At 42.7% G+C, this 27,888-nt stretch overlaps 1 protein-coding gene across 1 annotated transcript; it reads right to left on the reverse strand.

Annotated features, from left to right (window-relative positions):
* Positions 1–731: 731 nt before the first annotated feature.
* Positions 732–27,876, reverse strand: enc2 (ectodermal-neural cortex 2). Its single transcript, XM_070972731.1, has 12 exons — positions 27,733–27,876; positions 16,180–16,411; positions 15,991–16,096; positions 15,219–15,464; positions 14,016–14,105; positions 13,715–13,878; positions 12,016–12,163; positions 11,658–11,854; positions 9,747–9,852; positions 9,438–9,581; positions 8,660–9,075; positions 732–3,070 (listed from the first exon to the last, which is right to left on the reverse strand). Exons 2-11 carry the CDS (start codon positions 16,359–16,361, stop codon positions 8,689–8,691), a joined length of 1,770 nt encoding a protein of 589 aa, XP_070828832.1. The 5' UTR covers positions 16,362–16,411; positions 27,733–27,876; the 3' UTR covers positions 732–3,070; positions 8,660–8,688.
* Positions 27,877–27,888: the final 12 nt, after the last annotated feature.

Here is a 27,888-nt window from a genome sequence, read left to right on the forward strand (position 1 = left end):
TATAAGAGAGTGGTTATTGGACTTGGATTGATCAGATGGAGACAAAAATACACCAAATGAATGCTAATGCTGCTCTGTAACTGTGGGATGTGTAAATAGGCAGTGCTGTGTTCACAAGCTGTTTCTGCTGAAAACCATACTCACACATGCAAACCTTCGTTTCACTACCCATGTGGGGACGCTCCATTGATTTAATGCATTTGCTGATCCCTTATGCCAACCTTAACCGAACTCTAACCCTCAAAAAGCAGTCTGGACCCCTGGGGAGCAACAGCGGGGCACCCAAGTTTTAAGTATTTATGCTGTTTGGTTCACACTTGACTGGATCTGCTGTGAACTTTTAAAAGTCAGGAAAAAAACAAAACAAAAAAAACATTTCATGGCACTGATGGAAACAGAGTAAAGTCATATAGAACTTAATAACAGGCTGTTGCATCGCTTGTGTGGTGCTGAACTGAGAGACCCCCTAAGGTCATTTTATAATGCATCTTGTAATTTGCAGCAATATTCTTCAAGACTGTCACAAAGATTTTTTTTCCTTGTCTGATGTATTCAAAAAGACAGAGGCACAAAAACAGAAATAAATATTCCCCGCCCCACAGCAGGACATGCTGTCTCCTCATTCACAGAAAGAGCTACGCAGGCTTTAAAAAGTGAATCAATGTTTATTTCACCAGTAAAAACATACAGTATCTAACATTTGTTTTCCACAAAGAAGTTCCTTTAGTTCATTTTCCAAATCATTTCAAAAATCCTCACTTATTTCAAAACAGACATTGGTCTGACTTCTCAAATTCTACAGAAGAGCTGAAGAGTAGTTTGGAACGTGTCTTGACTTTTGTGCAGTAGCTGAAATTCAACTCCAGAAAACGATTCACCTCAAGGGAAATTCAACTCAAGACATTTCCACACTCGACCAGTCTGTAGCGTCCCCACGGCGGCTCTTTTAAGAGCTGGACGGGGGACAAGTGTAAAAGACTTAAAACACCAGCAAACACTGTACAGTACCACAGAGACGATACAACACATCCGCCATGACGCATGTGTCCTGCAGAAACCTTTTCCGTCCATTTTTTTCTGCCGTCCTTTCATCCTGTGACAGCTGGCGTCATCTCCAGCATGTAGAAAATACTTCACATTTGTGGGACAAAGACACACCACTGCTAATGAATGCATTGATGAGTAGAAAAATGCATAGGTGTTACAGAAAGAAAAAAAAGTTCAGTTTAGGGTTCAGCTTATTTAAAACCCAGGTCTCGGTTCGGAGGGGGTTCAGCTTCTTCAGACGGCTCTTTGGCAGTGACGGTTTCTGCAGGACACGCTGAACACAGCGCTGTTCTGTGCTTCTCACGTTTCTTCTATAAACAGCGCGTTGTCTTAAATAAAAAAAACTTCCCACGACGGATGTGACACCCACAACCCAGTGCCACTACTCTAGTGTTACTATTTCAGTTCCACATGTTTCTCCAACGCTAAAACATGCTACTGGAAATACAAAGGAGTACATGTGCAACTTGAGACATTAAACTGTCATATGTGCATTTGAATGAAATCCACAGATCATGCTTCCAAACGTGTTTCCTAACGCTTTCGTGTAGATTTGCTGGAACACATTGCTTTAAAGCTCAGTAAAGGTCTCTCGACAGCTTGTACTGGCGCTCAGGAAAGGCAGAAGTAAGAAGTGAAGTGCCGTCATTTGAAAGGTTTTTGGGCTCCACCAGGCACCGGCAGAGACCGCTTACTGCATCTCAACATGAGACTTAGAGATAGCTGCTCCTACGTCGGATCCAACCGCATCACCCAAAAGGACAACGTTAAGTTAAAAGACATGTCCTCACAAAGAACTTGTTACGATCACGACCAAACCGTTTCTTTTTCTCACTTTTTGACTGAGAGAAAGGCCGACACAGTGACCACGGGGTCATTAGAACCGACTGATAATGCTACAGCAGTCTAGCATGTTGTCTTCGGGTGACAGCTGAATTAATAATGAAGAACAAACAGCTGTTCTTCATTCACACCTCCAATACTGGTGACAGGTTAGTGATAACAGTTTGTTAACATCACTGCTGCTCAGGTCGACTGGCTCGACTTTTCAGCACAGAAGGTACTGGACGACCATTTGGTCAAAATAACCAAATTAACGCAAATTTGTATCCATGTTCAGCTTCAACATGATTTCAACATCAACATCATCAGTCTGCGTTTCAAGCTCCTTGTGCAGCCGTCATTGTGCGAATTTCCTTAAGGACCTAAGTCTGTCGTCATTACTACAACAACATGACAAACAATGACAAACAGCAGACAAATTAAATCTGAAGCTACAAATACCATTCAGCATTCCACTGAGAATCAACTCTCCCAGTGACTTATTAATCCCACTTTAAAAAATAATATTTCCAATCAAATACTGACGAGCCAAATGTTTAAATCCTCTGTTGATGGGACCTAAAACTCCAACTCAATTGCTTCATTAAGTTTGTATCGGTGCAGATGTCCTCGTAAATACTGTAGAGTGAGTGTTTGAAGTGCACCGTGAAATAATAACTGCATTTAGGTCCACGGGACGCACGTCCCGCTTTCATTCACGCTTTGTTGCATTTTCGAAGGAAACCACTTAAATATGTAAATGCTGTCGTCTGGCGGCAATTACAGCCTCTGTCTTTACACTGGAATGGTTTAGTAGTGAATATCATGACTAGTAAGACAATAAAGAAGTATTGCATCAGAAAAAATGCACACGCACGCAAAAAAAAAAAACCACACACAGGTTTGTGTGAGCGATCGATCGCTCCATGAAAGCATCCGCCCATCCGGTTCATCAAAGAGTCTGTTCGAGTCGTATCACATTGTGTAGGAAGCATCAGACGGAGAGTAATCCTCTCTTTGTGTGTTAAGACCTGGGTGCTGTGCTGTTGGCTTCTTGACTACACCGCTCAGGACGGGTGGTGCAGCTTGTTTTTGAAGGATTGGTCCTGTGTGGAGCTCCAGCCACAGCCAGCTGACTGCAGGGTGGAGTCTCAGAGCTTCTCCTCCAGCCCCCCCGCTCTTTCTCAAAGGACGTCAACCCCTGAACAAGACAGGAAGATGGGAGGGAGACAAGAGACAAAGATTAGGACTGTCCTCAAACAGCATGTTGTCAACACCGATCTCTCATATCAGTGTGTATGTGTTCATCCAAAGCAGCTTCAGTCTGTCACCATTCAGTGCATTCAGTCTGATTTTACTGATACTCCAGAGGGAGAATATGGGTGTTAGAGCAGCAGAAAATGTTAATAACTGTAGAGGAGAGTTGCAGCAACAGGCTGATGACTGCTGAGCGCCCTGAAGTAATCAACACGCCTCCCGAAAAGCCCGGCAGAACGCTGATGTGGAGTTAAAACAGCGGGAATCTATGCAAGCAAGGGAGGAAGGGAAAGGAGGTGAAAGGAAATTTGGATGATCACAGTTTTGTGATTGGACGGAGGGGAGTGCGGAAAGTCCAGAGAGCTTGGCCATGCGCCTCATGCGAGGAGCACGAGCCTCTGTGAGAGTCGGCCCGCTGACAAACTGGACAAAGTTAAAAGCTTCGATCGTGTTTCAGAATCGTGAAATATGTCTCTGCTTCTTCTCTCCCCTTCTCTTCACTCAACTTTAAAGCTCGGCAGTCCGGTGAATCTAATGAATCATTTTTGAAACCATTTTTCACACAATGAACACACTAAGCCGTATAAATATACAGTGACAGCTCAGTGTGACAGACACTTTAGGTGTTAGTGTTTCTGAGTAAGTTGAGTAAGCCTGCTTCTGGAAATAACCCACGAGCACCATCACCATTGACTCTGTGTGTGTGTGTGTCTGTGTAAGGCAAAAGAAACTACTGATAACTGTGATGTGGATGCTGTTGTCATCCTGCTCCCACTCACATGAACTCAAATAAACAGATATTTAAATCACTTTGCTTTTGGCACAATATGAAGCAAAGACATCTCCTGGTGTGAAAACACTGATGTCTGCTGATGATATTTGATTAAATATGGAACATAACAGCTGATTGGCTGGACATACATATCGGTCAGTACTCAGCCAAGTCATACTAAAAACAGTATTTCATATTTGAAAATGTCTGAACAGAAATCTTCTGTGCCAGGCTGAATGGGTCTGATGCAGCTATTTAGAGACATGAAGCCGCACTCGTGGCCTAAAGGCTCATGTTTGTTTTGAATGACCAAAAGCTAACTGTAGACTATTATGAGGACTGGACTGATTACCAGGCAGCAGAGCCAATTTCTTAATTATTCTAATATTCAGTAAGACAGACATGATTCAATTCAGTAAATATTGCTTATTTATACCTCATTCTATTCTGTTTTAAAGGTGGGAGGATTGTAGTGGGAGCACTGGTTTACATGGCTCACAGGCCAGGCAGAGGGCTCCTAAGCAGAATTTGGCTTAGGGCCTCACAGAGGTCAAGACCAGCTCTGCAGAGCATGCTACAGCACTGATGGGTACAGCGGAGCAGAGTGTATACTGCAATAAACTATTAAAATATGAAAGAAAAGAGTTGTTTTCATTTTTTGGCAGCTGGGTCAGTGAAAACATAGAAGGAGCCAGTAAAAGTCTGATCGACCGGCCAAGTGGGCCAGAGGGGAAAAAAGGTTACGCTAGGAGCTCTATTTAGAAACTTCAGTGTACTTTGAGCTATTAATTCTGTGCTGTGACACCAATAAAAGAGATAAGCGGGTAAGTAAGATTTGATTAGCAACAATTACATTTTAATCCTAAAGTGCTGAAAAACGCTGTCGAAATTTAAAAATATCTTCCTAAATTCAACCTTTTGGTTCGCTGATAATAATAATAACCAGTGGTTCCCAAAGATTGGGCAGCGGACCGAGACCAGACCACCAAACATTGAAAACCGAGCCACGAGGAAATGATTTCACAAACACTCTGTAGTAAAACAAATTGATAGACTGTAGATAATGTCATCAGCATGGAGCAGGATAATTGCGGCTGGTTCAGCTTCTAAGCTAGTGAAAAACATCTGAAAAAAAGCCCATCATGCTTTTTTAACAGTTTTAGGATCTTATATACAGGAAATGAGGGCTGGAAAACAAGCTTTGAAAAATGATTTTAATGTGTGCACCTAGGGGCTTATGTTTCACACACTCTCCTGAACTAACTCTGAACTGCTTTCTCCTCAGATTTCCTCTCTTGAGGCTGACACACCAGCTCAGTATTTACAGTACGGCTTTCTCTCTCTCAGTCGTATAATCTTGACATGTTCTCAGCCAGCTCTCTGATACAACTCTAATCCCCACAATGACTCACGCGTGCACGGGCGTGCGCACTAATGCACACTACGGACACACAAACGCTGACAAACCACACACTCGGCAGTGCGCAGACTGGAATAAACATGAGCACAAGAGCACCGGCTAATAGGCTGTCAGGCATTAACACACAAAGTGCTCTGCATTAAAACGGTCTCCGTTCTGCCAAATATTATGACGCCCGACCAGAAAAGGAGATTTGAGAGCAGAAGCGGTGGAAATATGAGCTGCGGAGCTGAAACCGGAGAGGCAGGATTATGTGATCGTGTGTGTGTTGCAGAGGAGATGACAGGCAGCAGGGATACTTTAAAGCGATGATATTCACAGTGATGTTAAGCCTGTGTGAACGCTGACAGCTCTTGCCTAAAGAAGGGCTTCTTAATCCTAAAACTGTTGCAGCCACTGAATTAAACAGAGAGCAAACCTTGACTCATGCTTTGGGACGAGTATCAGCGTGTGTTAGCTTTCCAGTTGCTTCAGTTTGGGGCACAGATGAACACTCAAAGGCAAAGTAGCTTTTGGTCTCTGACTGAGGGCGAGAGTTCAAATCCCACTGACACTGAAGAAGCCGTACTGTCATTTCGATGGCACGGACGTCATATATGAACACAGTGAATCTCTAGTGTTTGGTGCTCCACATGAACGTTTTGTTCATTCTATCTGCACCAGTGCTGCGCTCTGCTGCTGACGGATGATCTGCAGCTCATCTGTCATAATTCTGTAATTAGTGCCTGTGGGGCTGCACTTAGACACAGTGGTGTTTTGAGCTAAACGCTAACCTCAGCATGCTAACATGCTCACAATAACATGCTAATGGTTAACTGACATGATCTTCAGCATGTTCACCAAGTGAAATTAGGCTGGACTTTGGAAGAATTCAAACTTTGACCTGGTGGTGGTGGTGAATGAAAAGTCGGAGGATCATCAAAGTTGTTACAATTCATCCTGAAGGGAACACGAATCTCTGAACCAAAGTTCACGACAATCCATCCAATAGATGTTGGACCAAAGTGGTAAACTCGCTGACCTGCCAACCACCCAGCTGACAGACATATCTGTCATATCATATCTGAAAATCTACTTCCACACCTCCAATGATATCTTCATGATCTTGAGTCGTAACAACAGAGACACCACTTCCTGCATGAAATCTGTTTGTTTTCCACGAGTCAGAATGGCAGAAATGCATGCTATATGTAAATAAGAATCTAAATATTCAAGATTTTAAGTTTCCTGTTGCTTCACTCCAACTTTCTATGATCTATTTGCCCATGATGGCTGACAGACCCCAGTCTGGGGTGTGTAAAAGCGACACAGAGAAGAAGCAACTAACTGTAACATAGCTCATCTGATTGTGCTGATTGTGTTGATGTACGAGCTGAGAGTGAAATGAGGACAATGTGTTTGGCCGTGGGACCATCAGTTATTGTTTATCTCCTATGATACAACATGCCATTAGGACCACAGCTAATAAAAGAAAGAAGCCTCATGCAGACCTGCGGGAATCTGTGCAGATCAATCTCATTCCTGGTGTGTAAATAAATTAATAATAATACGAGAAAAACGGATTTAATGGGTTATTAAGTCATTGCCTCATGTCCTGTTTTGTTGATGAATAAATCATAACCATAAAAACAAAGTGAGGCAAACACTGCCTACACTGAGCAGTCAATTCTCAATTAGCCAGGCTCAGTGGAGACCCATGGGAGAGGCTGTTACTGCTGCTCTGAGTGCTGGAAGTGGTGCTAAATTCCAGTATGATCCACCACCACACGTTGCGTCACAGATAAAACAGGACAAGGTCAGGAGAAATGAGAACAAAGTAGAGATGGGAGAAGACACATTTGTACACAATAAGCAGCGTACACAACAGGAGTGAGTGAGTGAATGGTGCAGAAATACAGGAGCTGTAAGTGTATGAGAAGAGAGGGGTCGGAGAGGAGCCGGCTCTGGGAATCCAGTTACATAAGATGCATTTTTGAAGGGGTGGGGGCAGGTGAAAAAGGGAAGGAAGAGGAGGCATCAGTGGGTGAATATGGATGGTGGATATTTATATGCTGCTGTCCCACTGCACAGGTTTTCAAGGAGAACATAACCTTAGGAAGAAAGCTACTTCACCATTTTACCTCAGACTGGCCATTATGTACCCCTGAACACAGCCTGTGCTGAACACACAAACAGTAACACAATAACATGAGTCAACGTGATTCAAGTTTTACAATTTCGCTGTCATATCATGGCTCATCAAATATAGATTTTGGCTTTGGGTAATACTGTTAATGATTGTCATCCATGACAAGAAACCCAAAAACACTCCTGGACTGAGAGAAAAGTGAGATTTCTTAACAAATTCAATCAAACCCACACACGCAACACTGATTCCACAGAAGCTGGGATGCTAATAATAATATCCTTTATACAGTCATGTGTTCACAAAGTGGTGAACCTTGCTCCATCCTTGCTTGTTGCCTTCCCAGGATGCCCTTTTCATACTCAGTCATGATACTATCACCTGTACAAATGAACCTTTTAACCTGTGGAATGTTCCAAACAGGTGTTTTTTGGAGCATTCCACATCTTTCCCAGTCTTTAGCTGCTCCTGTCCCAGCTTGTTTGAAATTATCATATTCTGTTTTACGTTTTAAACAGCCTCAACCTTTTTGAATCTGGGTTGTATGCTTAAAAAAAAACCCTACAAAAATTCCCCTACAGAAGAGTTAGGGCCTCATTTACAATTTGCAAGACTCGGCTTAACAAACAGCAGAAAAGTGCTGTTTTGTCTGTGTCTACACACGATACTTTGAGCACAGCATTACGCGTAGGTCATCCTCACTTTGGCAGCATTCAGAGCCAAACGCACAATCACTGAAGTTACACTCATAAAACGGAGGAAAATAGAATTGAAGCCTGTAATCACACTTGGGGACATGCAAATAGCATGTGTGAGAAAAACCCTTTGTCAGTTCAGGTAGAAAAGTGCTCTATATAAGTGCAGTCCAAGGGCAGACCATAAAACCTGAGTGTGTACCACTCAACACGAATGAGCTGCGTAGACAGCTGGATTGATTAAAATAGAGTCTGTTGGGGCGTGAGACGGACGGCTGAAAAACGCAGCTGGAAAGCCTCCCGTGTAGCTGCAAAATTAATGTGCACTTTTTCTAAACCTGCACTTTATGCAGGCTTTATGAACATAGAGAGACAAGAGGAAACGGGAGAGAGACTGGAGGGAAATAAGAGAAGAGAGTCTGAGCTGACAAACAGACAAACAACTATCACATTGCACACATTAAGCATGCCAGAAAGCTGCACTGTGTTCAGTGTGAGCACAACTTCAGAGTCAGTCCTACCTGGAATGACTGCTCCTGGCGTCTCCCAGTTAGGCAGGCAGGTGTTTCCATGTGCTGACAAAGGCAGTGGGGATCAGTGAATAAGGCACAGTAGTGATGGAGTTCCAGCTATCCGACGTGGGGTCGTAACAGTCCAACGTTTTACACCGCTGCGTCCCAAAATAACCTCCCACCACATACAGCTTGTTCCCAGAGGCCACGGCGTGGCAGCTCATCCGTTTGGACGTCATGTCGCCCACTCGGGTCCACTGATTGGTTTCACAGTCAAAGCGATAAGCAGAGGCAGCAGTGAATTCAGTGTCGCCGCCCATGATGAAGATCTGGCTCCCTAAAACAGCAGCCGCTGTGTAGCGCCACGGCTGAGGGCATTCAGCTGCGATATTCCAGCGGTTACCCACAGGGTCGTAGCACTGGACCTAGATATGCAAGACATTGTTTAAGTGTACTAATACTGTTTGGAGAATTGACCTACAAAAACCTACCTATGTTAGCAGAATGTGCTAACATAGAGCGCCTTTATTTTGTCTGGTTTTACATTATATTATTCATGCCAACACACGAGTGGATTAACAAACATTTAATGACAAATGGCTCTTAATTATAAAATGTAAAGCAGAAAAGCATACATCAAATCAGACCATTTACTAAAATAGTGGCTATTAAATGACACAGTGTGGGTTCAGTCATAGCAGTTTGGTGTTTCATTAGTAGAAAGGTGGAATGAGGAGCTGCCCTGTAAGAATCTGTAAGGAAGGTAAAAATAGAAACATCCACCAACCTTGGAGGCCTTGTCTCTGTGTATGGTGGTCCCCCCAAAAACAAAGAGTTTGAGCTTGGCACTGACCACAGCTGCATTACTGACTCCATCTCGTAGAGGAGCCATCATCGTCCATTTATTACTGAGAGGGTCATACCGCTCCACCTAGATAAATATTACACAGTAACACTTTGACACACCTCACGATTGGTTTCAAACAAACATACGGCTCAGAGGTTAAGGCCAAGATGAATAAAGTTGAGTAAAACTCAGACCAGCAGCAGAGATTTCATAGCTGTATTTAAGTATGTAAGTTGGTGTTTCGCTGACCTGTTTTAGGGACACAGATGGTGAGGCAGGAAAAACTCCAGCTATGGCTGTGTGACCTCCAACGACATAGAGACTATTCTCCAACTCAGCTGAACCATGGCCAAACCTGGATAAGAGAACACCCACATTATGAGTATGTGTGTGTACTTAGATGATGTAGGAGGACTATCAATATACACATATATTCCACTCTACATAAATGTGTACCACTCTACAAGAACGTTGGGAAACCCCCTAACACCATTAGCCATACAGTGGCTGAAAAGAGTGGAATACACTCTGGGTAAGGTGAGGCACTGGGACAGTTTAGAAAGAGGCGGGGAACAGGCAAACCACGGTCAGATGGTCGGGGAACTGGAAGCAGGACACAGGCGGAGAGTAGTTAGCCGCAAATGAGCATTTACTGATACTTCTCTTTTCTTTTCAAGATCAGTGTACAGGAGATTAGTTTGCAGGTGTGTGTGTGTGTGTGTGTGTGTGTGTGTGTGTGTGTGTGTGTGTGTGTGTGTGTGTGTGTGTGTGTGTGTGTGTGTGACAACAAAGGAACCAAAAACATCCATTAGAAACAACACACATAATCCATGGCAGCATCAACAAATCAATTCACCCAGAAAAAATCAATATATTGCAAATTAAGTATTTACATATTTACATATTAACCACTTCCAGTTCCGGCATAGAGCTCACATTATCGCTGCTTACAACACAAACAATACTCACAGTAGTGCTGCACTTGTGGCTACTTCAAACCACACGCAGATATCGGACATACAACCCGTCATCAAAGACAGGAGGAATGGGAAACCACACTCATGTTTCAAAGACGCACACAGGACAATTTCCACAGGCCAGGAGATGGGAGAAGTTTTGGGGTCTCGGGCAAACCATCCAGATGCAAAACATGGTGCATTGCACCCAGGCATGTTATATGCGTGTCTAATCAGCTGATTGTTATCAGGTGTGTGCATTATGCTGCATGAGTGGTGGCCTGGTTGCGTGAGTGTGTTTGGGGCAGGGAATGTGAAAGCAGCGGGATGGCGTGGGCTGGTTAACCAGGAAGTGAGTGAGGATTTTTTACAGCGGCCATAAATTCCTCTGTGTCAAACAACAGAACCAGACCACGCACAAACAATCTGACTAGAGTGTCAACATTCAACACTATCAGTACGAATACTCTGGAGGATGTAGAGAAGCTTCTTATTTCATCCACCTGCTGTTTCGACACCCGGCCCACCAGCTTTCTCCAAAAATGTTTTCAGCAGCTTGGAAACGGATGTGCTGAAAATTGTCAGTGGCTCATTGCTGTCAGGCATTTTTCCAAAATGACTGAAAACTGCAGTTGTTAAGCCCCTTCTAAAGCAAGGCAACCTGGATCCTTCAGTACTGAGCAACTGCAGACCCATCTCTAATCTTCGCTTTAGTGTAAAAAATATCGAGGAAGCTGTTTTGATTCAATTCAATAACTCTTTATCTAATCAAATTCAAGTAAAACATCAGGTTTGGTGCAACTTGATCTTAACACAGCCTTGATACTGCGGACCAAAAACTACCTCTCGACAGAGGAGAGCAGTGGGTGGGATTATCTGGCACAGGTCGGTTCAGATCTTATCTTGAAGGCAAAGGCTGTGTTGTTAGCATTGGTGATCATAAATGAGGGCAGATCGCCGTGTTACATGGAGGGTTTTATTGTTGGGCTGCAATTATTCAACCTGCTCCCTGTAGGCCAGATCATACATCACAATAAAGCTGCTGATCACTGCAGATGAAACCCCCTAGACTCACTCTATCAGTGCTGACTGCAAGTAAATGGCTGGATTCATTTAAGCTTCCTTCAATTAAAAAAGATGAGACAGAAATGATTTTGATTTTTGGCTACAAGAACATGAACAGCTATAGACACATGTAACTCACCTGGCGATTAGCATGGGCGCTCCTTTAGACCACTCTTCATGGACGGTATCATAGATCCAGACATCTTTAGACACTCCGTTCTCCGACCCTCTTCCTCCCGTCACGTAAACTTTACAACCTATGGCACACGCGCTGAACTCCTTCCTGGGGCTGGGGAGGTCTGCCTTAGGTATGATCTCCTTGGCTTTGTGGTCCACCTAAAAATGGATCATACACCACCACAAACAAAGAGTATATATATATATGTATACAGAAATGGACAACACCTGGGAGAGTGAAATATGAATCTGTACATACACTATTTTTGCACACATGAAAACAGGTCATCCAGACATAAAGGACTGTGTCTGTCTCTCACCTGATAAATCTTATCACACATGAAGGTCTGGCCTCCCAGGATAAGAAGTGTGTGTCCTGCCTTGCGTGGTCGGGCACAGGGACTGGTGACTACGCCGTCATTCTGAAGGATCTTCTTCTTGCACTGCATCGCCTCCTCTACTATTGACCTGCAGAGGAGAGTTAAAATGTGAACAGTGAGACGAAGACGTGTTTGTCTTCACTAAAAGACTGGCCTAATTCTCTATCAACAGCCACGGCTGCTAAACGTGGCTCAACTCCCACAAGTCTCCTTTAAAGACAAGTTCAATTTTAAAAGGATTTGGATGCTAATCAAGAGGACCAGTTGGCCAGATGGAACATCTCCTAAGATTCAGAGCTCAAGAGAGAGGAGAGGAGAGGAGAGGAGAGGAGAGGAGAGGAGAGGAGAGGAGAGGAGAGGAGAGGAGAGGAGAGGGATGACAGGAAGTCATTTTCTTTGGCAGGTACACTGACTGTGTGCCACTTCTCCACGTTTTTCACACTGAACTGAAGTCTCACACCACTCCACTAACGTATCTGTGGGTCAATAAATCTATGCTTCATTTCAATGCTGTAGTAAACACACTGTTTTCCAAGTGGACTTTACATATTTCTTATCAGGCTAGATATTATACACTTACGTATGCTGGTATGTATGTATGGTAATAGTATTACTTTAAATATGGTAATTAATAAGATTTATACCATGGTCTGGGTGAATACTGTCCGTTAAAAAGTGTTGTAGGACACCTATAAAAAAAGTTCCGGTCAAATAGCCTGATTATTCTAAATTATTGCGCTGGCTCAGACGCTAGTTGGTAACCGTGGCAACAGAAACTCAGAACATATGTTAGCATACGTTATTTCACAGCTTATTTATCACAACGGCAAGACAGAAATAAAATTTCGCATCATCCTCTGGACACACACAAGCGGTAAGAGGTGCACTTGCCCTCTGAAATGCTACTTTGTATCACGTAACATAATGCAATCATCTCACTTCCCTCCACTGATTAGGCCTAATATAACAGCTGCGGCCGACCGAGCTGCAGGTTCTGTGGCCAGAGCCGGTTACCTTGGCAACGCGTCACGAGACATATTAAATAGTCCACTCAGCCGCTTCTTGTGAAAAACTTACGATTTTAACGGTAAAAAACAACATTAACGTATTAATAATTGATTTAATATTCATTTCTTTCGTAAGTCTGATAATGGACACCTCGTCGGGCATTATCCCTTACTTATTGTTGGTACTGAAGATATTTATTTCTTATTAACTGTACAGCTTTTTGAGCATTTTTTTTTTGGTGGACTGTGTTTTTAAATGTGCCTCTTCTGATACACCAGCTGCAAGATGTTCACACTATTTAACTACATATATATATACAAATGTAGGTTTGCTGTAGTTGTGGTATTTATAAAATATATATATATATATATATATATATATATATATATATATATATATATATATATATATATATATATATATATATATATATATATATATATATATATATATATATATATATATATATATATATACACACACACACACACACACACACACACACACACAATTCAATTATTATAACTTCATATTTTCTAATCTTCGACAGAGCAAAGTGAAATAAAGACAACAGACTAGGGACAGAAACCAGAGCTCTATATCGCTTCACAAGGACCCTGACACGGCCTACCTGCTCCTCTTATCAGCCATGACCAGCTCTTCACAGGCCACAGCCTCCAGCAGACATTCAGACGGCAGCAGAGCCAACCTGATTCCCCTCAGCAGCTCTGGTAAATGATGACGTCGACCCTCCAGGTCATATCGAACCCATCGCATCACAGAGTTAAACACAATCTGCCGCAAGTCAAAATAATGATCAGACATCAGTGTTTAAAAAGAAGCTTACTACCAGCAATTTTATTAAAGAAGAGAAAGGAATGGAAGAAAAAAATGAGGAACAAAATAAACAGAGGAATGAGAGGACCGCTCACCTGTTCATCTTCAATCTCCAGCTCATCACTGAGAATCAGCTCCAGCAGTTTATCATGAGACAGGCTATAGAAATCCTCTGATTCTCTTACCTAAAGGACAAACACTTCCATTACATGCACGTTACATTAAACCGGCAAATCATAATTTCTGCTACACAAGATTGTTGTTATGAAATATGCTGCAAACTCTACTTGAGTGATGAAGGGGAGATGAAGAGGAGGACCACTTGCTAATTTCAGCTCAGTTGTCTTATTACCGAGCAAATAGTCAAAGTTCTCTCCTGTACAGTTTTGTGTTCCCACATCAGAAATAATGTTTCTAGAAATTAGGAGCGCACACGCCTGTGAAAGAGTGGAGGAATAGAGCTGCTGCATCCAGGCGTATCACACCTGCAGGTGTTACGGGTGTTGCTATACCCACACTTCTTACTGAGGAAGTTGCTGATGTAATGAAATGTGTAAAAACTGTACTTCAGAGAATGAGTTCCCCATACATGAAAATCTATTGGTCACCTAAGATTGACTGAACAGCCATCCAGCCAATCACAGCCATGTGGCTGTACCCAACAGTACGATGGGTGTGTGAATTCAGAAATGGGGCTTCTGTCAGTTGCTGGCTGTGTTGACAGATTAGTGAAAGCACCGTCAGCAGCCAAACTAATCCAATCAAACCAATAAAAGATGGAGATTTCAAAAGAGCAAACAAAGTAACCCCCTCCCCCATGCTTTTATATCCACACTCACGCCAAGTTTGTTTTCGATTTCCTCATCCAGCTATGGTAAAAGCTCAAGCTAATCTGTGTGAAGTGCCTCTCATGGTGAACAGATGCAAAACTCTCTGCCTCCACTAAAGTTATTCAGTCTCAACTTCCTTTTCAAAACACAGTCAATGCCCAATGAATCATTGTGGTATTAGGGACATTGTAAGGCTTGGAAATAGGCATGTCAGAGGATGTTTGTCAGGCTATCACAGTCTGCTGTGGTGGATACTGCCAGCTCATCTTCCCTCAGACCCATTCAGTCCCAACAACAACAATAATAGTCCATCATTTTAGATGTATATGTATAGACTTTCACCACGCAGAAACTTTGTCTATGAGGCCGACCTAGTCACAATGTCCCTGCACTCAGCTACTATAAATTGATGGCCGCCTGGATATGAGTTACTGCAAGAAGCCAGAAAACAATGGAAGTCATCTTTACCGTCTCGTAGTGTAGCAGGCACATCCTCCACGACAGCTCGTACAGTCTTTTACACTGATGAGCATCTGATAACAGCATCATCCCCAGGCAGTTGGAGGAGTGCAGGTTTTTTTCTAAGAACTCTGCTGCTGCGTCTCGGATGTCATGAAACTGCAACATGTCACCTGCCTCTAACAATGACTCAGCATTCTCCTCGTTTATGATGACTCGAGAGGAATAGGCAAAGTCCAGCAGAAGCTCCAAGACCTGGGAGAGTAGACAAGTAGAGTTAGCGACTGACATTGTTGTACAGACCATGGCACGACACAGTGGCACAACTTAGTTCACATGAGGAGTTATGTTTCTTATACCTAGAAATGTGAAGCTGTACTGTCAATCTGTTGTCTTTCTTACTAGAGCTCAACTGATAGATCAGCATGGCTGATATTATCAGCTGATTGTAGCTTATCAAGGCTACAGATGAGTAACAAATTAAAGGAAAAACACAACAAAATAAAAGTGCTTCCATACGGGTGGACTGTCTGATCCAAGAGATATCCAAGAGAGATCCAAGGAGGGTTGAATCAAAGGGAATTGGAGTTGGGCGTTTTCAAAACCTTGCAACATCGATACTGATCGATGCTGCTAGTGAACCGACAAATACCCATGTCCAAGAGAAGGAGCACAAACATCTGAGGGATACACTTAAAGCTTGTGGATAATGTGAAGCACACACAAGGTTACATTTCAATCGGAAAAACAGGGCATTTGTCTTAACAATCAATAGCAGTACCTCGGGGTGTATGCTGTCTCTGAAATTGACATCGCTGTCCAGACTTTCTCGCAGGCCTCCACTGAACATCGCCTCAAAATAACGACTGCACGCTGCCAAGACAGCCCTGTAAGACACACACAGTATATTGTCAGTGACCAAAAATGGCCCAGAGGTTATAAAGACACCTGTAAAAAGCACAAATGTTACCTGTGGCATGGGAAGGAGCGATCCCCTGCCCACAGAGTGACGTCAGTGAACATGCACTGCTTCCTCATGGTGTTCAGGTGGGTCAGGACACTGTCGGGATGTGAGGGCTTGTGGAACAACGAGATGTTCATGGAGCCCGTGCTGGTGCGGGATTTCCGATTCTCATGAACAGTCACCGACATGGCAGCTTCGTTTGGCACCTCCAGAGAGTCTCTTGGAACAATCCCTCCTACTGTTCAGTGAAAACGACAGACCATTAGACTGGAAGTGCAGCTATGCATCAGCGGTCTTCTGCTGTTGTCATGTTAACTGTTGCTTTACAAATGTCTGCAAACCTAAATGTAGTGGTGATTAAATGGCATTTGTAGGCTGTAATCTAATATCTGTAATATCATTGAATTCAGTTGAATTGAATTGAATTGGACATAAAGTACCCACTCATAACCAAGGACAGGCTTATGTATGTTGGCTTCCACATGCTGGAAATACTGCTGTATCTCATGATGAAAACTAACCATTGCGGAAATTTTCCAGAGTGTCTAAATATAAATGTGACAGTACCACATGGTGCATGTTAACCATGTGTTAACCATGTGCTACGGTACCCAGTGTACCATAGCACAAAGTATGAATTACAAGGAAAAACGTACATCTCAAAAACTATGATGCCCAATTTATACAACTGATGCTCTATGAAGTGAAAAGCACATGATCACATCATCTGTGGGGCTGTGCATGACTTTCTAAAGGGATAACTCGTCTCCAGTCCCCATGGACATGACACAGTGACACAGTAAAAATCAAGAAAAAAAAATATCTTGATGTACTTCAAGAACCCGCAAGAACCTAAGGTATTGTACAAAATGTTTGTTAAACAACCTTTTTGATTATTAAAGAGCCAGGACAAAAATTTTGCAATGAGGCAGGACATTCTAGCGAACTGCCACCACAAAAGCTCTTTGACAAGTCTGCAATCATCAGCCTCATCATAGATGAAGATGACAGGGGATACAGAAAACTGAGCAGGGGATTGGTGGATTGATGCCAGTGGGAACGCCTCCCTATCAATGCAGGGAAAACCTGGTGGTGGACTTCCACAGGAGCAAAAACTCTCCTCCTACACCGGAGAACATTACCCTACACCAGTAAGCCATCAACCCTGATGGAGAGCATGTCCCACTCCATACAGGACTCATTCAGTCAAAGGCTGCTTCTCCCACAGTGTGTGAAGGAGAGACACTGCAAGTCCTTCCTTCCTGCTGCTGTTAGACTTTAAAATCCACACTGCCCCCAGCAGACCACGCACACCCAGCTGAGAAACCCACTCATGCAGCATCAATACTCCCCATGTGCAATAATGTGAACTCAACCACTGCCTTGTTTTACGTATTATATTGTTTTCTTTCTGTATTACATCATTTTTCGAATCACTGCTTCCTCCAATTATATTATTCCCTTTGCTGCTGTAACACTGTATAATTCCCCAATAAGGGATTAATTATTTGATTTTGCAGTCAAACAGTTAATTGAGTGTCAGATAAGACAATTTTGACCAGTGGTAAGTATAAAAAAATCCTAAATACAAAAAAAAATCCCAGCCAACAGTGCTGCCCTGCAGACAGATCAGCTCTCATTAAAATGACAGATTCACATTTCTTTGAAGTCTGTCTCAAAACATTACTCACATACCCATATGTACAATGAAGACATTTCTGGCAGTTTTTCATGTTCCTCTCATCATACTGGCTTTGAAGTAATCACCTCCTAATGCTACTCCACTTGAAGAGATGAGAGACAAAGTCCACACGTCCTGGATCAAAATGACGTCTAACATTTGACTGAAGCTAATACTGGGCTTCAACTGTCTAAGTTAGACATATCAAGTAGATATATTCAAGTTCTTCTTCTCAGTTTACGGTGTGTCTTCACAAACTGTTCACTGTTGTTAATCTCTTTCACAAAGCTCTGCCAGCAAACACTGTCTGTGCAGAGACAGCAACCAGTGACTCTCTCAGCGTATATACAACAGTGTGAATGTGATTTAAAAAAAAGGTGAAGCTATCCTTCAAAACAACAATCAAACCCTACAGGCCAGCCTAAATCATGGCACATCCCATTTGCTTGTGATGTTACTGGCTTGTAAAGCAAAGACTAAATGGACAAATACTAAGACACCAGTAAAAGTGGACCATACCAGCTAAAGTCAAATAGCATTAAGGCCACAAACATGGCAACAGAAACGATAGGAGATGTGTTGTTAGACATCTTCACAGGCAGATGAGTCAATGCAGACTTAAACAACACACAACAGATTAGAAGAACTGTTGTTTCAGCAGCCTCAACAGTGCTTTTGTGTGTGTGTGTGTGTGTGTGTGTGTGTGTGTGTGTGTGTGTGTGTGTGTGTGTGTGTGTGTATCCATCTACATTTGCTGACATGCAGTTTTAGAACAGAGCCACCACAGATCAGTCACGGGGTGCTCTGTGTTTTTTTGTCTGTGTGCTTCACAGATCACAATGCAGGCTTGACAAGAACCTCAACTCACACAGTTTGCTGTGGGCAGGCACGCACATGCGCGCTCGCACACACACACACTAAAGCACAAACATGTATACTAAGCATTGTGTTGTCTGGTTCACGCTTTTATGCCATCAACAACAAGTTGAGTGTGTGCGTGTGTGTGTGTGTGTGTGTGTGTTTTGTTGTTATATGCTGGTAGGGACTTTAAACTGACTTCACACCAACCCATGGGGACTTCCTATCTCCATGGGGACATTACTGAGGCCATCACAGGTCCTGTCCTGCTTTCTTAGGGTTAAGACTTGGCTTTAGGGTTAAGATGAGGGTAAGGGTTATGGTTAGGGGCTAAGGAATGCATTATGTCAATGGAGTATCCCCATGGTGATACAAACATGTGCGTGTTTATATAAGGACGCTGGCAGCAAAAGGTGACAGAGCCAAAAAAAAAGTTAAAAAAAAAAAAAAAAAAAAAAATCGACCACATGTCAGTCTGCAAGTCAATGTCTGAGAGCACGCGGGCATGGATTTGTACGAGCAGAATTAGATTTGGGAGGGAGGGAGGACAGAATCCTGAATGCAGCAAAATGATTTGAGCAGCAAGAAGAATTGTGTAACTACGACAGAGATTCTCACACATGTAAAGATCAACGCTAGCTACTGACATCTGATTTCCTCCAAAGTGAAGTTGGGACAGTGGTGTTTTCAACCACCAGATGGAGACAAAGTGGAGTATTTGATGTCTGCATTTTGGTGCCTGTACACTATATGACACATTAAGCTTGGGGCCAAATGATCTACTTGCTTCTCATTAAGAAGGAGTCATTGTGAGAGTGAAACTGAAAGTAGTCATTAGCTACATGTATGACAGTGGCTGTGTTAGCTTCCTGTTAGCTTATATTTGTAGCATTACTTTCTGAGCTTTCTTATTTCCTCTTTTGTCATGGTTATGAATAGTTTTAAAAGAGAAAAAACATACATGTATGACGCTCATTGACATTTCAGAGCAGAATGCCACCTTCAGACATCCAGTGAGTCTCTTGGAACACTGGAACGTTGCTACTCCATATTAAGGGGCACCTATGGCTCTGCTCCCCACGTGCAGCTTTTGGACTCTGATCAGCAGGATGCTGCTAACTATGGGAGACAATCCCTCCACGTTGTGGAGAACCAACAACTGGACAATGACCTGAATGTGCTTTACTGCAGGTTTGATAAGGCCACATGCTTACCCTTCACCTGCTCTGACATCAGAAAACTACCTACACCCCTCACCTGCACTCAGGATCTGTGGAGTGCATGTGTCAGCTCTTTCACAGAACACAAGGGAAGAACAAAGAAGTGTGGTGTTGATGGTGAAGCAGTTTGGATGAGCAGTTCTCAAGAAAGCTGAGAAATACTGAGCCAGAGAGCCCCTCCATGCAGCAGTTCAAGACCCAGTTTTAGATGCAAGCACGTGCAAGCTTAGATGACAGTTGTTGACTTTGCTATACCCACAGCCATGTAGACAGAGGCTTAGGGTTAACCCCCTCTCTCAACAGCACTGATTATACCTCACGAGGCATCAGCTACTTTGAGTTTCAATGTCATCGGTGTTGGGGGTAGTGAACGACAGTCATATTTGCATAGTGATTCAAATAGTTACCTTTTTTTTTGCCATTTTTGCCAGGAACCCACCACCACACACTTCACCTTGGTGGAGCACATGTGCAAAAGGGCAGGTGTTCACCATGGCCTTACTTTAGGAAATACACAATACTGACTAGCTGCACCAACAAAAGCTATATTTTTCACTTCTAATGTATGTTTTGGAAACATCTCAATAATCAGCCTAAAGCTGGTGGCGTATTGTAATATTACTGCACAGCTTAACAAAGAAAAATGAACTGCTGCTGCATGCCTACAACTAAAACCGTGGGTCTGGAGCTGTTCAGGTTAGAACCACAGGAGCTCTACGGCTCTGCAGTTTGATGATATTGGGAAAGCCGCAAGGTAATGATCTGAACATATCACCTTTCTATGGGATTTCATAGGACGTTTTCTAAATATAGTGAACTGTGATGTACATGTTGTTCTGTAAATCAACACTACAAAGCACACTTTCATAAATGATCCACTTGATAAAAAGCCCACATTTTTTCCATATTTGACCCACACATATGAGAGTTTTTTGTGTGATAGTGCTTCTGTTGCACAAGGTAATGCAAAAAAAATCCCCCAGAGAGTTGTGTAAACTGTCTTCTTGCTCTTTTGCTCAGTAGATTAGCCACATGGTCTGCCCAACAAATGGAATTTAAACATCAATTCCATTTAATCAAATTCCTATTGGTGACTGATGGCTTATGCCCTTGAAGCCGTTTCATCCACAGTGATGTGTGACGACATAGTGTCAGTAAACACACTGGCCAAAGGTTAGCCAGTGAATCAATGCCCCTTTAAACTAGTGTCAGTGTGGCAGGTGGCTTATTTTTCTGGGGCATTTCTGACTCGTGCTTTGAAATGCCGGAAAAGGAGGGAAAACTGATGTTCTGCAAAATTATTACTCAAAACTCATACACTCTCGGTCATTAACAAGGGCAAAGGTCATATCTTCTCAAATCTGCACTGAAAAATGGCCACTAAATGAAACAGGTCTGAAATTGCAGTGCATGTTTACTTGTATGATTTTTGATCAGACATTGGGGTATCTGGATAAGAACTGAATTGACTTGAAGGAATCATGCAAAACAGAAGATGAATCAGGGCTTCAGCGAATGTTTGTAAAATGTCAGTCAGATTGCCAGAGCCCAAGATGTCTTCCAATGTCTTGCGTCCAACCAACAGCGCAGAATCCAACCATATTAAGCAGAGACAAGAGGAGGAAATAGGGGGAGAAAGAATATATGAGACACTGTTGCACTAGTAAACTGGCTGATGATGAATGGATGGGAGGTGGCAGGCAGAGATGATTGAACAAAGGGGATATTAAAAGGGTTTCAGGGCTTCATTCCACTTGCAGGCCGAACTTACGGTGGCAGAGATTGCTGACCCAGGCACAGGCACTGACGGTCAGGAGGTGAGGGGGGCTCTGCATCCCTGCACTGCTACACAGGACTAATGAACACAAACAGATTCAGGGAATATGCGCTGCACTATTATGTATCAACACATGAAGCAGTAAGGGGTATGAGGAGGCGAAGACAGTGATGGACACTGAGTCGTTATGTCATGCAGAGATCACCTCTGCATGACATAACGACCATCAAAGCTTTACATTTTTCTTTCAATCTTAAGTGAATATTTTTAAATCATGCAATAAATTGTTAAAACTAGAGATATCATTAGTCCATTGCTCATATTCTTCTGAACAATGTGAATAGTTTTGACACGGGCTTTATAGAAATTAGCCTTAGCCCTAATTTCAACCGTCTCGCATCATGGTTTCTCCAACACTTACCTCTCCAGTCCCAGCGCATACACACACGTACACAGACTTGCAGTAACACAGCTCAGCAGTGGAATATCAACAGAGTGGCTGAATAGACCGCGGCCTTGCAAAGAGGCTGGTAGTCAGAGGGCCTGAGCTTGTTTACACACAGCATAGCTGCACCACTGGACTTGTTGCCCAGGGCCACTCAGTGAGAGAGAGAGAGTGTGTGTGTGTGTGTGTGTGTGTGTGTGTGTGTGTGTGTGTGTGTGTGTGTGTGTGTGTGTGTGTGTGTGTGTGTGTGTGTGTGACACTGAGTAAGCGAGCTAGCATGAACAGTTTATTGACAAGAGGCCCAATTCTGGGGACGTCTTACAGCTTGATTCCACCGAGCACGGATGCATCACATTCCGGCTGTGACGCACTTTTGTTCTGTCACAGCTTCATCTCCTGCTGGGAGTGTTGCTCGCCCGATTTTGTTGACTTGCTCATTTTTTCTTGATGTTTGTGGATTTTCTATACCATTGCTTTGTCTGACTTCCTGCCCAGCTCGATCTGCTCTGAGCAGCTTGACGCAGCTTACGTCAAAAATAGACCGGGCACATATTCTCAGCTGAGCAGAACAGATAGCCGCTTCTACGACATTCCTGAAATGTGCTGTGGAATTACCAGCATTGTCTGGAATGGCCGGGATCAGCTCCGGCAGCCACAACGCAACACAAGTGAAACCTTGAACTCTCTTAAGTTAAAATGTAGAAAAAAATGCTATATATCATTTACAGACCTGGATGAGTAGCTGGTATATACCAATACCTTTTAAGAATGTCAAAAGGCCTGACTGTAACAGCAAACTGAAGTGAAGGCGATGGCATTATCTTAATAAACAATATCATATTCTATTACTGGGATGCACAGCATGCTGAACTGACTGATATGAGGAGTGAACGTTTTTAGTGACCACATATCTGAGAGTGATGAACAGCTCAAAACGCACTTAAGACGACTGTTCTCATGTTATATGCAACACCCTGATGCTACAACTACAGCAGACCAAAACATGCAGCCTGTCACACTGATTTTAGTCAAACAAACCTCAAAACTGTTACACCTAAATTCCACCAGCACGTCCACATCCCCACCAGAAAGCCTGAATGAATGGAGAGGTGAGGGCCCTATCTGGAGCCGAAAAAACCTGCCCTTCAGTCAGGTGACACAGAAGCATACAACACTACCAGAGAAGACTGAAAGCTGCCATCAAGGAGGCAAAGTTTCGGCATCAGCAGAGACCGGAGAAAGACCTCAAAGACCTGTTGATGTTCTTTACATCTCTATGACAGTGAACTGAATGGTTTTTGGGTTGTAGACAAAAAAAGGCATTTGAGGACATCATCTTGGGCTTTGGGAAATACTGATAGACATTTTTCACCATTTTCTAACAACACTGCAATATCAGATAAATTGTAAGCATCTACAGCAGATGTGAGAAGAATCCTGCCGACAGTGAATATGAGTAAAGCCGCTGGGCCTGATAATATCCCTGGCTATGCACTAAAAACATACAAATCAGCTATCATTCAGCTTAACATATTGCTGTTACAGGAGAGTGTTCCCACCTACGTTTGCCATGCCGAGTTGAAACAGCCCCCAGACCCCCAGTCTCATGAAGCGTTTTGAAAAACTGGTTCTCCAGCACATAAGGGACAACATCACAAACAGCCTGGACCTGAACTTTTTTGCATTCAGAATCAGCAGATCAACAGAGATGCCATTTCCACTGCTATCCACTCAGTTTTAACACACCTTGAAAACAACAACACCTACACGAGAATGCTGTTTGTTGATTTCAACTCAGGGGCACTCCCTTTTCATTCATTCTATTAGTTTAATTAATAACAGCATCTGATTGGTCATTTAAGGCTAGTTTATGGCAAAGAAATGCCTTTTTTTCTGCTACGGTGTTACCTTAGCAGGAAAAAAGCATTTCTTTGAAGTAGCTGAAATCCGGCCAGGTAATTAATGGGGCCACTTTAAATGCAATAAAGAGAATGGGAGAGTTTGCTCGGCAGGTACATTTTAATCCTCACTGCAAAAAACATCTACAATCAAAGACATCGTTTGTACAGGCAGCTGGACGCTTATCTAAAGCAGGTGGGCAAAAGGCTTCCATAACACAGCAGGTTCATTCAGTGGCAATATATTTTCTGGTGTGCATATTTTGCACTTAGCATAATACCATTAGCATATTATGGACCTATCAGGATGAACTGTTTCCTCAGTTAATTCCCTGCCTTACTTTGATTCTCAGACATTTCTATTAGTTGTTTCTATGTATCATGTAGACATTTTTCAACCTTTTAAATATAGCCAGACATGGCTGAAAGAGGGGCGGTGGAGAAGACACTGTGTCTGCAAGCCTTTTTTTTTTTTTTCAATAAAATATACTCAATCGGGTGAGAAGAAAGGAGCAGATATGGCTCTCACATTAATGTCACACATAACGCTTCAGAGGTTATGATATATGACATTTTCAACCAATCAATAATTCAATGCATCTCACCACTGGATTTTTCACTGAGGTATGGCGTTGGTGCAAAAAAAGCTCAGTTAGATGTGGTACTGTGGAAATACAATTTACAGTATCACACCGAATAAACTGACAATCAGATCAAAATTATCGAGAACAGCTGAGAGAATTTGCTTCCTTGTCGTCCCTTACAAGCTCAAACACACAGACTGTCACACATACTTTCCATTGCTTTACCTACTGTACTAACTGTCTGTTTAGCTCACTAGCAACTAATCAATGAAACTGTGAGCTTTGTAAGGATGCATGCTGACACTGAATAGGACATGAGGGTTAACGGCGAGACAGTATTTTTGTTACATGTATATGTATCAAGAGGGCAGCACTGTGGCTGCGCTTACATAATCTACAAATTCCCAAGTCCATTGTTCAAAAAGATGCATACAAGTAAGCACCATACAAGTAGAGCACATAAAATATTACATATGGCATCAAGAGGATTTTGGTGGAGGCTCCATGATTCCCTTGAACGCCTCAGTCAACATCATTTTAGATTGTTAGTGTGTGTGTGTGTCTGCTTTCATGAGTCAAAAAACCTGTGCAACTCGTGCTACATCAACAATTCACACAGATTTTTCAAGTGTGCAGCTATGTGTGGCCTGCATTTGCATTTAAATCCAACGTTAAATAATTAAACTGCATGGTTGTGTAATCATAGAATAATGTAACAGGGACACAAAATGTTACTAAACGAAGCCAGGGCAAGTTCAGCCCCAACAAAACATAGCAAATGTTTTTTTAAACAGACAATGGTTGCCCTGATGTGTTACACAACCTTTTAAAGGGGGTCAATTATACCATACTAATAACTAGGTAAATGTAAAAGTATCCCAGTGAGGAAAAAGCTCAGGCTTCACACTGCTCTGAATAGTAGGTTTCCAACTTTTTTCCCCTCTACTTTAGTTTCCCACCGACACGTAAACCCATCATAAACTCATTTATTGGTCATCTGCTCCAGGCACAGCACACCCACCCGCTCAGTCTGTCTTTTCCCGCTGAGATGATATATAGCCTCTGATCTGGATCATATCTTGTGAACAAAATCTTTTCTGGTTTTCCCTCTGATGTCCTCTGACTGCTCTGTCTGAACTGCCTGTGTCTTACGGAGTTTCCTGATGGACAGCTGGCTTTACTTGTTCTGTAAACTGCAACGTTAGCTGTGGTTAGCTACTTAGCTCAGTTAGCGGTCAGTTAGACTACCTGCTGGGTCCCCTTGCCCCATATATGAAAACCTCCTCCTTCCAGAAATTCAAAGCTCCTGTGCTAGAGGTGAGGAAAAATAGTATCATATTCACTGGGACTTTGACCATTCTTTGAAAAATCCCACACACATATGAAATTGCTCTCAAATGACCGTGCATAGTTGTTGTAGAATTGTGATATGCTAGCAGCTAGTTTTATCAGTCTTACCGCAGTTGGGAGCACACTGGTTTGTTTAGACTAATAGCGAGCAACTAGCCAGAGTGGAGCTAGTAACTTGTGGAGTACAGAGATCTGATGAAGGATGGTAGTGTGACATTGTGTTGTGGCATTTGTAAACAGGAACTTTATTTGCTCTGCAGCAGCAAACACACACACAACCTGAGCTAATCTGGACACAGTTACACTGACTACGATGAGTAACTCCCTGTAGCATGTACTTTACAGTGGCTAAACACAAAAGAGATCTATTCGAAAATCATGATCCATCCCAACACTACCCTGGTGCTCAAACATCCCAGTCCAAGCAGCATCAGCTGACTGGACAGATAGCTGCATGGCTAACTGAGCTAACTAGCCAAGCAAGAAGTGAACCTGCCTCTCCATCAGGAAACTCCATAAAAGATATTTGTGCCATAAAATATGGCCCAGTTTCGCCAAAAATCAATGAATTAATTTATAAAGTTATGGTTTTGCACAGCAATCAGTGAGTTCCGGCTTTATCCAATTTAGTTCCCATATCATAATGCTGATGAACACACCTGCAAGAGGATGGAGTGGCGCACAAGCAGTAGGCTCAGTAGGCTTTTGGAAGTTGGCCAATCAGAAGAAAGCATTTGGAGTGGTATGTTAAAGAGACAGTAGCAAAAACGGCTAATTTCAGTCAGAGGATGAACTGAGGGCCAGTGTAAGATAAACAAGGACGGCATTTGAACTGTGACTCAGGTAAAACTGCTCTAAAAAATGTAGAGCCGGAAATGAATGTAATAGGTCCCCTTTAATACGATGGGGCTTTATTGGGAACAACTCTGACACACCCACTAAACGAGAGAAAACGTACCTGAAAACCGCTGCACAACGTTTTGGGGAAACCCGGAAACCGTAACAAAACGGTGTACACAGCTTTCAGTGAGAACGTGCCCCAGGTAAAAGCACAAAGGGTGACCTGCTATGATTCACGGCAAACCATGAATGAATTGGGTGAAAGCCACACTTTACTGATACAAGGGCTTACACTAGTGAACCTTCATTTTAATATGGATTGGTTTTAAGTGCACAAGTTGGTTCAAACTGAACAATCTCCCGGCATCAAGTAGCTAGCACTAGTTAGCTTTCAAGCTAATAACTGAATAACTTGCTCTCATTGCGTTCGACCAGCAATACCAGCGTCTACTTGTGGTTAGGGAGCGATGCTGTAACGTTATGTGTAATTACCCACTCTGCCGATAAATGAAGGGCCTTTTGACTGATCTCTCCACATATACAATCGGTGAAAAACGAACAACTTGAGCTGTGACTGACGTTACATACAGTAAACGAGGTTGCGCTAGCTCTGGCATGCACCAACTTGGTGTTAATGATGGCCAGGCTGAACCACTTCAACTTGTCTTAAAGCAGGCAGTAAAAATTCCCACACTGTGGTAAGTAAGTTGACCACGATACAAAAGGGACATTCTCCATTTAACATGTCTCTGAGGAGGAATTAACTACATTGCATGGGGGTTCTTGAGAAGTCCATCACTGATAAAACAGCACATTTCTTTGACACAATAGTCAGGATAGCTACACTGCGATTCCACTTAGTATCCGCATAAGAAATACTAACAAAGAAAATTTTGTTTTACTCACATGTATAATACTTGTCGGTGTCAATTTAAATCCAAAGAATACAAAGCATGGGCTTCGTTGAGAAAAACATCATATTTCTGTGACAAAACCTTAAGTATGTCTATCCGTCCCTGCCTGTCTCTGAAGGTTTGGAAGAAAACCCTTAAAACTGCACTG

Source organism: Chaetodon trifascialis, chromosome 10, assembly GCF_039877785.1.
Source record: "Chaetodon trifascialis isolate fChaTrf1 chromosome 10, fChaTrf1.hap1, whole genome shotgun sequence".
In the NCBI taxonomy this organism is placed as follows: Eukaryota; Metazoa; Chordata; class Actinopteri; order Chaetodontiformes; family Chaetodontidae; genus Chaetodon; species Chaetodon trifascialis.

Excerpts from the sequence above, each read along its gene's own strand:
- enc2 (XM_070972731.1), bottom strand. The coding sequence starts at position 16,361 with ATGTCGGTGACTGTTCATGAGAATCGGAAATCCCGCACCAGCACGGGC. Across the intron at positions 14,106-15,218 it reads GCCTGCTACACTACGAGACG|GTAAGAGAATCAGAGGATTT; the intron begins GTAAAGATGACT and ends TTTGTCCTTTAG. Across the intron at positions 13,879-14,015 it reads TGGAGATTGAAGATGAACAG|ATTGTGTTTAACTCTGTGAT; the intron begins GTGAGCGGTCCT and ends GACTTGCGGCAG.